General features: G+C 40.7%; 1 protein-coding gene across 1 annotated transcript; it reads left to right on the top strand.

The window, feature by feature from the left end:
* The first annotated feature begins 5,472 nt into the window (after positions 1–5,472).
* chst2a (carbohydrate (N-acetylglucosamine-6-O) sulfotransferase 2a) lies at positions 5,473–7,954 on the top strand. Its single transcript, XM_030774075.1, has one exon. It carries the CDS (start codon positions 5,930–5,932, stop codon positions 7,319–7,321), a length of 1,392 nt encoding a protein of 463 aa, XP_030629935.1. The 5' UTR covers positions 5,473–5,929; the 3' UTR covers positions 7,322–7,954.
* Positions 7,955–10,282: the final 2,328 nt, after the last annotated feature.

The raw sequence follows: 10,282 nt of genomic DNA, 5'->3' as shown, positions 1-10,282 counted from the left end.
CTCCAACTGTATGGCAGTCCTGAGGTAAAGGGTCACACAGAGAGATAAAGAGAGAGAGAGAGAGAGAGAGAGAGAGAGAGAGAGAGAGAGAGAGAGAGAGAGAGCTATCACAAAACACTGAGCAAGTATGAGAGGTCCTTGAAAGGCAACTTGACAGAATTTTTCTGTAATGCCAAACCGAAAATATAATAAACTGATTATTACTTGTTAAACACAACAATCAGCAGTTCACACACTCTGTGAATACTTTAATTTCTTCCTCTAGTGATTATGAACAGTAGAACTGGTGGGTGCAAAGCACAAACTGTGCACATGAATACTCAGTGTCAAGCTTTAGTCAGCTGAGAGCTGGAGTGAGTACTACAGTAATAAAACACTCCTCTATTAACTGACTTAAATGTAAGTCATACAATCATGAGCTAACATACACAGCCACGCATAGATAAATATATGATCACAAATGTGTGTTTGAAAGCATGCGTGATGAAATTTGAGTTGCACCCATTAAAAACCATATAATACCAAATACCATACCATTACATTACATTACACAAAATTTGAACTTAATAAGAACTTTCAATGCGAAAGACATACAATGCCTCAAAAATGAAAGTAAGGGTTTTGCAAAATGGTTAAGGTAATGAAAATTTACTTGCAAAGACCAAGTGTCTACTAACACCTATTGCAATTAAGCTGATCTATTCTCTCTGAATTTTGTTAAATACGAAAAACAAAACAATAAAAAAACAGTACCTTTGCTTCAGCTTGTCTCCTACTCTACCTCGGTTCAACAAGGAACACTGATGTTCCTGTAACAGTGGGAAAAATGCAGAGAAGGAGTTCCCTGAAGCTCAGATAGTGCCGACTGTGTGTGGAGAGAGAACCCGACGGTGCCAACAAGAGGGCACAACAAGGAAGAGACCTTTGTTCTGAAGATCACTACAATGGGCGAGGCCCTGTGGAAGACTCCACTAGGGTTAACGTTTAACCATCCAGACTGTGCTGTGTCAGCCAAACATGTGGTCATATATCCAGGGCTGTGGACAACTTACTGGAAATGGCGAGTCTTTTTTCCCCAAAAAAAGTGGACCTTATCATTATTAAGTGGTTTATTTGTATTGGCTTTTAATCTGACTTTGTGGACCTTTTGTTTTTGGAAGGAGGTTGAACAACCTCTCTGCCCACCCCCAAACCCCCCCACCCCCCAACTCCCAAGCTACGCCCATCATATCTGCAACCAGCAACTGGTGGCAGTTTGCCCTTTGTGGTTGTTCATAAGTATTAAATAATCTCTCAAGTCTCGGTGTGTGTTTCTGTGTTTCTGTATAGGGTGGAGAGGGGTTAGGTGGGGTTAGACTATCACTGACTTCTGACGTGACTGGAAAAAACTGACGGCCTTGAGTTCTTGGAGAAATAGTTAGTGTGCCACGCAACATATTCTCCCTGCCAAATTGGGGCGTGTTGATGGTGTTTAATGGCAAAGACTAAACACTAAAAACCATGTGACAACAAAACACCTACCATTTCACATGTACAGTCAGTGGAGAAGAAGGGTCAGCTGATGCTCCCTTTTAGAGCAACATACAGTTAAATTTTGTATACCATAGGGTCAAATGTCCCTCATGACTGTGGCACTACTACCCCTAACAAAACAATTCTACCTTAAAAATCCTAATTCACATACTTTCAAGACCAATTTAAATATGTCAAGTGCTTCAAAAATAATCAAGAATCAACAATAATAAATTGTTGTGCATTATGCTGTCATCTGGAAAAACATGATATGATTAGATAAAACTAATATTAAATTGCTTGTCCTGAAAGCAAAGTGTTACATCGTCACCCAGCTCAGTGTGTAGGACAGACAGAGAACAGTCTCCCTGCTTTGAGGCATGGAGGTGACAGGATCATACCCTGGAGATGTTTCTCATTGTAGGAACAGGATCTGGACTGAAAGGAAAATGAACGGATGGAAGCTGGGAACTCACCGCTTCTCAGTAAAATTCTTCATTCTACAGTGATTACAAATTCAGCAATAACCTGCAACTAACACACTACTTGTCCTTCAGGCTATCATTGAAATGTTTTAAAACGGTTTATTGGCTTAAAGAAATGAAATCATCATACATGTTCATTTGATTTTTTTAACAACTAAGAACAAGCAAACATTTCCAATGACGTTACATTAAGAACTCAGACATGGGCTAACAATACACACATGGAGTTTGATGGATGTCAGGTGACTTTAACCTTTAAATTTTACTATTTACTCAAGTGATTAAATGTAAAAAAAAAAAAAATTGTAATCTAGTGTGCAAATGAAGTGACTCCATACAGGTGGAGGTGAAAGTACATAAAAATAACACAAAAGACCCTTTTACATCATCCTAATGCATACAGCAATGCAATAAGATCTTAACAACCGGGTACGTAACACACTTAGGATCAAAGAGAGGCTTGAACAATGAGAATGACTAAAGAGTACGTCAAAGGACTGTTGTAGCAACGGCTATGTGATCACAACATATATGACAGTGGAACTGTCTGGAGCTTTAACAAGTTTATGATTATTGGTGATAGTGTAACAGTGACAGTCTCAGAAGACAGACGTTTGACACATCAGACCTGCATGTTTTAAACATGAGTGTCCCATATGGTGCAACAAATAAAACGTCTGTGCCACACAATGGGCTGTAACAGTACACACCTAATAAGCCCGTATCAGTGACAATTTATCTCTCACGCTCCCCTGACAGTAAGACCTCATACAGGACAGGTCCAGTCCAATTACTGATCTGTTTAAACTAAGAAAACTCTGCTGTATCAAAAGCTCAAATATATCCAGTTTACATAGAGCGTGGCAAAGTTCCCCAGTGGTAAAATAACACTGGGAGCGTATCGTCCCAAAGCAGTCCAGAGAGGGACAGTACAAACTCTCTGAGACCTTGTTTAACACTAAATGATTTACTGTGTTTGTGATAAAAATGAAATATGGAAAATGAGAAATTTGGGAACTTGAATAGCAAATTTTAAATTTGAGAACAGAAAAAAATGAAGAAAACTTCGCTGAAGCCTTGAACAAAAGCCAGAACTTTTCCATAAGAGGAAAAGGTTTCTTAAAGGAATGACTAATACTATAATAAGCTTACTCTAACAACGGAGTCATTGAAAAAGAAAAGCAAAGAAAAAAAAACCCCTTGAAAAACACACGACAGTAACAACCTTACCACTCAATTCTTACCACTTGTTCTTTTGCAAGAAAGTATCTAGACAACAGTTGCTGTTCTCTGTACCGTCCCTGAGACACCCATAATGGTGTAAAAAACTGCTCCTTTCCTCAAAGATGAAAAACCTTCTCTCTCCTTAAAAGAATCCTGATGCGTGGTCAATAGAGAGCTGGACCAGTCACCTCAGAATTACATGAATGTTTTGGTGATACTCTATCCAGAGCAAGCCCTTGTCTTCAGGAGACTTCAGTGGGGCTCCTGGTCTGCACCCTGCATTATTGATTGCTTTGAAAAGAGGATCAGTTACTGCACTGGCCACCATAGCTCTCTTAGTGGGAAATAGCTTAAACGTACCTCACATAATTCTTCAGCTTTCAATACCATTTGGAAAAAAAAACAACCAAAAATCAAAAAACAGTTTTGCCATGACATCTCACTAAGACACCACTCTGTGGGTGTGTGTGGATTTGTGTTAGTGTACACCAGTTATATGAATGATGTGGACAATATTTTGTGCGATAATCCGAGAATGCAAGAACTTCTAAAACATAAGTATGCACTACCTCCAGGTGATTTTTAAATGGGTGAACCTGTCAGAAGAGGACCAAATTTTCATCTAATTACGTACCCCTCAGCAGCTTTATAGAAATTGATGAGTAGACAAAATTCACGATTTAATAAACATACATAAAATTAAGATATAAGAATAAATAAAATGAACAAATAAACACAAAAAATGATATTGCATTCACAGGGAAGATGATGCTCATACATGTGTTAACTGAAGAGACAGTGGAGCAGCTGAGACTGTAAAAAACTGTAGAGTAGAAAAAGAATCATAAATATTTAAGAAGGGATTTTACCTCCTCTTGTCGGTAGGTTGTGGCTCTGCCCCCTGTTCCATGGAAAAGGCCATTGCCTTAGGAGACCTGTGAGTGTCAGAGCTATGGATCACTCTCTCTAGCTTGGCCCAGTCAGCAGAATCATCAACCTCAGCTGAAATAATGAAAGGTAGGATAAGACATTGGACACGTCTTCAAAGAGATGAGAGAGAAAGGGTGGCAGAGTGAATAAATGAGTGACAAAGAGAGAAAGAAAGGAAAAAAGAAAGAGAGGGAGCATCAGAGAAAGTTAAAACGATAGCCTCAGACAGAGAGAAAGCGACTCCAGATGCCTAAGGTGTAAGGTGTGTTCACACACACACACACACACACACACACACACACACACACACACAAACAAGCACTCAGGCACTCACCCCTCTGAGTGAGTGAACACTTTGCTCTAATGCAAAACTGGCATAATTACAATAATCCCCCTGTAAAGCAGACACACACACACACACACACGCTATTCTTTAGAGCTGCTTTGAAAAACAGCAGCTACAGTGCATATAGAAAGCATGTGTTGCTATCTATTCATATGACTGGCTTTATATAAGGAGAGTGGGCACAATAACCAGCAGGTGGTAGTCAGCACAATGCAAAGGCATCTGGGCTGCTAGAGATTTCTTCAAAATCAGAGAGAGAGAGAGAGAGAGAGAAAGAGAGAGAGAGAGAGAGAGAGAGAGTTAACCACCAGGTGGCAGTGATAGGTAAGCTAAACTGGACCACTGAGGACTTTTCATGTGTCTGATTTTTCCATTATGTGATTATGACACAGGTACAAGGCACGTATTATCCCATTAATAAGTGTGTATGTACGGTACATCCAATGAAGAGCGATCACTACACGAAGCCTTGGGGCCTACAAGCGGCACGATAACAGTAAATAACAGATAACAGCAAACCAGACGCAAGACACATTAAAACATAGTAACAGCTTTGAAAACAATTGTATGGTCTATACACTGTCATAGAAGTAGCTTTATTCAGCAAGCATTAGGATATGAACATTTTGAAAGAGTATAACAAAAGTACTTTTTTCCGAGTGTACATCGCCGCTCAACTAAAATGGTTAAAATGGTTATTTTTTTAATTCAGTGATTTTTGTAGTACACAAGATATACTCTGATAGAAAATTAGTTTACTATACTCCAGGTAATTTGGTACGGATGTGAGAAGATGTTGCCATGTAGCTATAAACATCCTCTAGACGCTTACGAAAATTGATTGACATATGGGCGAACCAGTGGAGTCATGAATCGGCCCAATAGCTGGCGTTTCCAGCAATAGATGCACAGAGAAGGAGGGTCTTCTTTCCTGAGGCTCTGATTGAATTCGCGCAGTAGTTACAGAGGTACAACACTGCCTGCTGAAAGGCGTATGATGGATAAGCCAGAGAAGAACAAAGCTTTTCGTTGCAAAGTTGCTTTGTTCGTAGATGGACAATAATTACAAGAAGCTACGGATCTCCGTTGGACGCTCAAACAAGCAGCGTCATTTATGAGAAGCTGATTTTTCTTCTGTAGATTTTGTGGACAGACTTATATTCCAGGTCTCTTCTGCGTTACCGTGCTAGTCGTGGCCTGACTACACCTGAACAAGAACACTTATGCACTGTAGTACGGAGTTTTTGCTTACATGGTTGTATTTTTCATCTTTTACCCACGCGAATGATTTAATCGATATCGGTTCGATGGACCCCTCGCTGATGTCACGTCCTCTTCTTTCTGTAACGCAAGATTGTAGCCATCACTGTGTATGCAACCGCGTAGCATTGTAAAGCAGCGTCTTACCACCTCTCGCTGTCTTTTGTCATAAATGAAAAACAAACCGTACCAACTTAAATTCACGCCACCATGGGAAAAAGACCTTGGTTTTGGACGGAAGCACAAACCCTACAGAAATCACACCAAAATTATCGCCAACCCTGGAATTGTCATGAAAGTCTTACGTCGGAAAAAGATCATCATGGTTCTAGCATACTTCTTGCTAGTGGCTCTGACCATGCTGAACCTGGCTAACTACAAATGGACGAAAGAACCCCAACAATGCAACCATCAAATGCAGAGCACGACGTTTCAAAGCAGGTCTGACATCCGCTTCCTTTACAAAGTCCCCCAAGTCAGGAAGAGACAGCTTGTCTATGTGTTGACAACTTGGCGGTCAGGCTCGTCTTTTTTCGGAGAACTGTTCAACCAGAACCCAGAGGTCTTCTTTTTGTATGAACCAATGTGGCATATTTGGCAAAAGCTCTATCCCGGAGATGCTGTGTCTCTTCAAGGGGCTGCCAGAGATATGTTGAGCTCTCTTTACAGGTGTGATTTTTCAGTTTTTCAGCTGTATAACAATCCTGGGAGTAAGAACATCACCTCATTGGGGCTCTTTGGTGCCACACTCAATAAAGTTATCTGCTCGTACCCTCTTTGTTCGTCTTACAGGAAAGACGTTGTGGGTCTGGTAGATGACAAAGTGTGTAAAAAGTGCCCCCCTCAAAACCTTAGGGTCTTAGAGGAGGAGTGCCTCAAATACAACACTGTGGTGATTAAGGGAGTGCGCATTTTAGATATAAACGTATTAGCGCCTCTGATGGAGGACCCCTCGATAAATCTGAAGGTTATTCACTTAGTTCGAGACCCCAGGGCAGTGGCAAACTCCAGGATCAAGTCAAGACACGGCTTGATACGTGAAAATTTACAAGTGGTACGGAGCAGAGACCCCAAATTTAGGCGCATGCCATTTGTGGACCAAGGCCACAAAATGAACAAGAAGGAGGGTTCGGACTACCATTCTATCGGAGCCATGGAGGTGATTTGTGACCGTTCGTTGAAAACTCTCAGAACCGCCCTCAATCCACCCAGCTGGTTTAAGGGAAAATATATGACAGTGCGTTATGAGGATTTAGTGGAGAATCCAGTTAAAACGGTGAGGAACATTTATCGCTTCGTTAATCTGTCGGTAAACCATGACATTGAGTCATTTGCCATGAATATGACAAATGGGACTAGTTCGTCCTCAAAGCCGTTCATTGTCTCGTCAAGGAATGCAACACAAGCCGCAAGCGCGTGGAGAACTGTGCTCAGCTACCAACAAATCAAACAAGTTGAAGAATACTGTCACCACGCAATGTCTTTGCTTGGATATCTGCGTGTTCGCACTTCTGGAGAGGCAAAGGATTTGAGCAAGTCTCTATTGACAGTTCCCAAGGTTTAAAAACATGTTGCCACCAAAGAGAGCCGCGCTGTATTTTGCCTTTGATCCTGTAAGTGTTGGGAAGAAAATGTGGTTTAATTCCAGTGATTTTTGCCTTGCTTTTGGTGGAATGTATGTGTTCTGTGTAATGCACGGCCACATTTGTCAGGATCATATAACATGGACCAGATGACCAAAAGAGACAGTGTTCATAGTCTTATTCACTGTTTAGTTTTGATATTTATTTGACTAATGTAAAGCTTGAGGCTGGTATGCATTATTACTGTCCAAACTCATGCCGAGTAGACCAACTTGCATGAGAGAAATGCATAGCTAAATTACAGTTAAAATGTACTTACATTTTTTGAAAAATACATTTTCTTCAGAAATTTCTTTGTTGTGATTGGAACATTCAAAGTTCAAAACAAATGCTTAACTTGGCCCATAATCCCATGTTTATGAACATACTTCACCAAAGAAGTATCTAAAATATGTGTTAGTCTGTGACCATTATAGAAACTTGCACTTTGATAGAAAAGGCATTCACTGAATAAACACTTAAGTTTAGAAGGCCTTTTCCTACTTGAGTGGATAACATTGCTGTCATAGTTGAAATTAATGAGATATTTGTACCATATCCCTTCAAGGCGCTGAAGGTGGAGACAGAACAAACAATACATCAGTGTTATGGTGTGTTAAAGAGACACTGTTTTTAATATCTAAGCCATTTGTAATACTCTGTCAGCAGGGTGCGTGGGTAAATGGGATTTGAAGTAGTTTGAATATCACTCCTTGCCAATAGCATGTTTTTTTTTTTTTTTTAAAAAAGCATGTTTGCACTTCCTGAACACCCTCAGTTCTGGTCAAGAAGTCTTCATTGTGCTGTCATCTTTAGAACTCACTAAAGAGATTTACTGCTACAGCTGGTTTAAATCATACTAGCATGTCTGTGTAATGCCACAGAACAGTTTAACTACATCACCTAATCAGTCTTTTTCATCAAATTTGAAGTATAAACGCATGGCATTCTTTAAACGATGATATCTACTGCTCAGGACTCATTCACACATGACCTGAAGAGCTCATTTGTCTTTGTTAAAGGGGTGTTCTACTGTAGCCAAACTCTTCCCTTTCTGTAGACACAAACAAGTCAGAATTACACAACTTTCACTTCCACAGAGACAGTGCACAGAATTCTCATCTGTCTTAACACTGGTATGAAGTTCAACCAACACTTCTTTGACAGGTGTCCTTCTTTTCTGAGCATCACCAGTGTTCAGCGGCATTCCCAAATGCTTCTAAACTCTTTGTCCAAACGTAACCCTGTTAAGTGGGGAGAAAAATGGGACAGAATGGAACAGAAAAGCCTACAGGAACATGTTTGAAATCAGAGCGCCTGATAGACTTGTCAAATTTACCTAAGACTACCACACTTCAGGAACTGACAAGGTGGTATGACTTGGTTAACCAGCTCAGTGTTGTCAAACAAGCTGCAAACACGCCTCGCTGATTTGATAATATGCCATAATTCTCATATTAAAATTTCAGATATACTGAGGGTTACATTTTTTCCTGTTGTATAATGATGTGTAATGTATGATTCTGGGCATGCTGTGGTACACATTCAAATACAAAACCAAAAATAACAACCGCAAAAAGACACAGTCCTCTCCAAAGAACAGTGCTGAACAGTACTGCTTCAAAGCACCGTTTGCGAGTAGAGTTAAACGTTTCAGTGTGACGGTGTAACCTGCTGAATCTCGGCCAGCTCCATTGTGCTGAAATAGCAGCAGCAGCAGTCGTGCAGTGAGGCAGGCGGGGGCTACACTCGGCTCCTAGCTGTGCAGCTGAACGGGCAGGAGCCGGAGAGCAGGGGGGTGGTTGACATGGGAGATGTGAAGTAGAGACAGTGTGGCTGAGGCCCGGAGACCCGCTGGCTTTGACTTGACACCCTGGCAACTGCTCTGGCCGGATGCCACCCTCTCTCCTACACACTCCGCACTGACTCATCAGAGTGAGGAAAAAACAAGCTTTTGTGGTATGCCCGTACGATGGAGCTGATTTAAAAGAAACTGTGTGTTTTTTTTTTGTTTGTTTTCCTCTCACTTTGCTTCAAAGTTCAGCAGTACAAGCCTTTTTCCATGAATTTACCATATTACTTATAACAACCATCTCATATGTGTTGTTCTGATTATGCAGCTTTTTTTTTGTGGAAGCTACAGTTTTACATCTCATCTTGCAGGTTACAGTGACCACAATTTTTTTTTTTCTTTGTGCAAATGATGTTTTGGAGTAGTATTCAATGACACATTCATGCCTCTCGCAGCGTGACACACATGATCCTGTTAGCTCACATTTGCATTCGTCTGGGCATGACTAAACATTCTTAGATAACACAAAGAGACGTGCAGGGAAATATGGAGGGGTTTCGAGTTGCGTGTTGTGTGTAACAGTCCATCTCGATGCTTTATGTTAACCATCTGTGTACTCCCCGCTGGCCGTGGCCACTGAGACGATGCTCTCTGCAGTTGTCATGGTTACGGGATCTGAGGTGCCCGTCATACAAATGAAACAGATGGTAGCCCTGCAGATGCTTGGGGTGGAGGGATAGTACGTAGGGAAGAAAATGATAGAATATTCTGAATAAATATTTTTTGACTCATTATTCTTTGCAGATTCCAAAATTTCTACAGTATGTATATAGTTAAGTATTAGAATCATTTATCTTTTTGAACTGTAAACTTGTTTTAAGTGTTTGTGTTGTGTTGTATTGTCTTGTGTGTGTGTGTGTGTGTAGAAGGTGTGAGATGCTGTTTATACGATGACCAGCTGTTTATTTATGTGGTAAGTGTCTGTCTTGTTAGACAAGAGCGAAAACACCATGATTCGGTAGCGGTATTTATGAGTTCTTTACACTGAGGGCAGTGCTGACTGGAATTACATTAACGTATTAATGGAGTTCATCTCTCTCTCTCTCTCTCT

The sequence above is a fragment of the Chanos chanos genome, chromosome 5, assembly GCF_902362185.1.
Source record: "Chanos chanos chromosome 5, fChaCha1.1, whole genome shotgun sequence".
In the NCBI taxonomy this organism is placed as follows: Eukaryota; Metazoa; Chordata; class Actinopteri; order Gonorynchiformes; family Chanidae; genus Chanos; species Chanos chanos.
Note: the sequence above shows the minus strand (reverse complement) of the source record. Positions and strands in the feature narration are given on the sequence as shown.

Excerpts from the sequence above, each read along its gene's own strand:
- chst2a (XM_030774075.1), top strand. The coding sequence starts at position 5,930 with ATGAAAAACAAACCGTACCAACTTAAATTCACGCCACCATGGGAAAAA.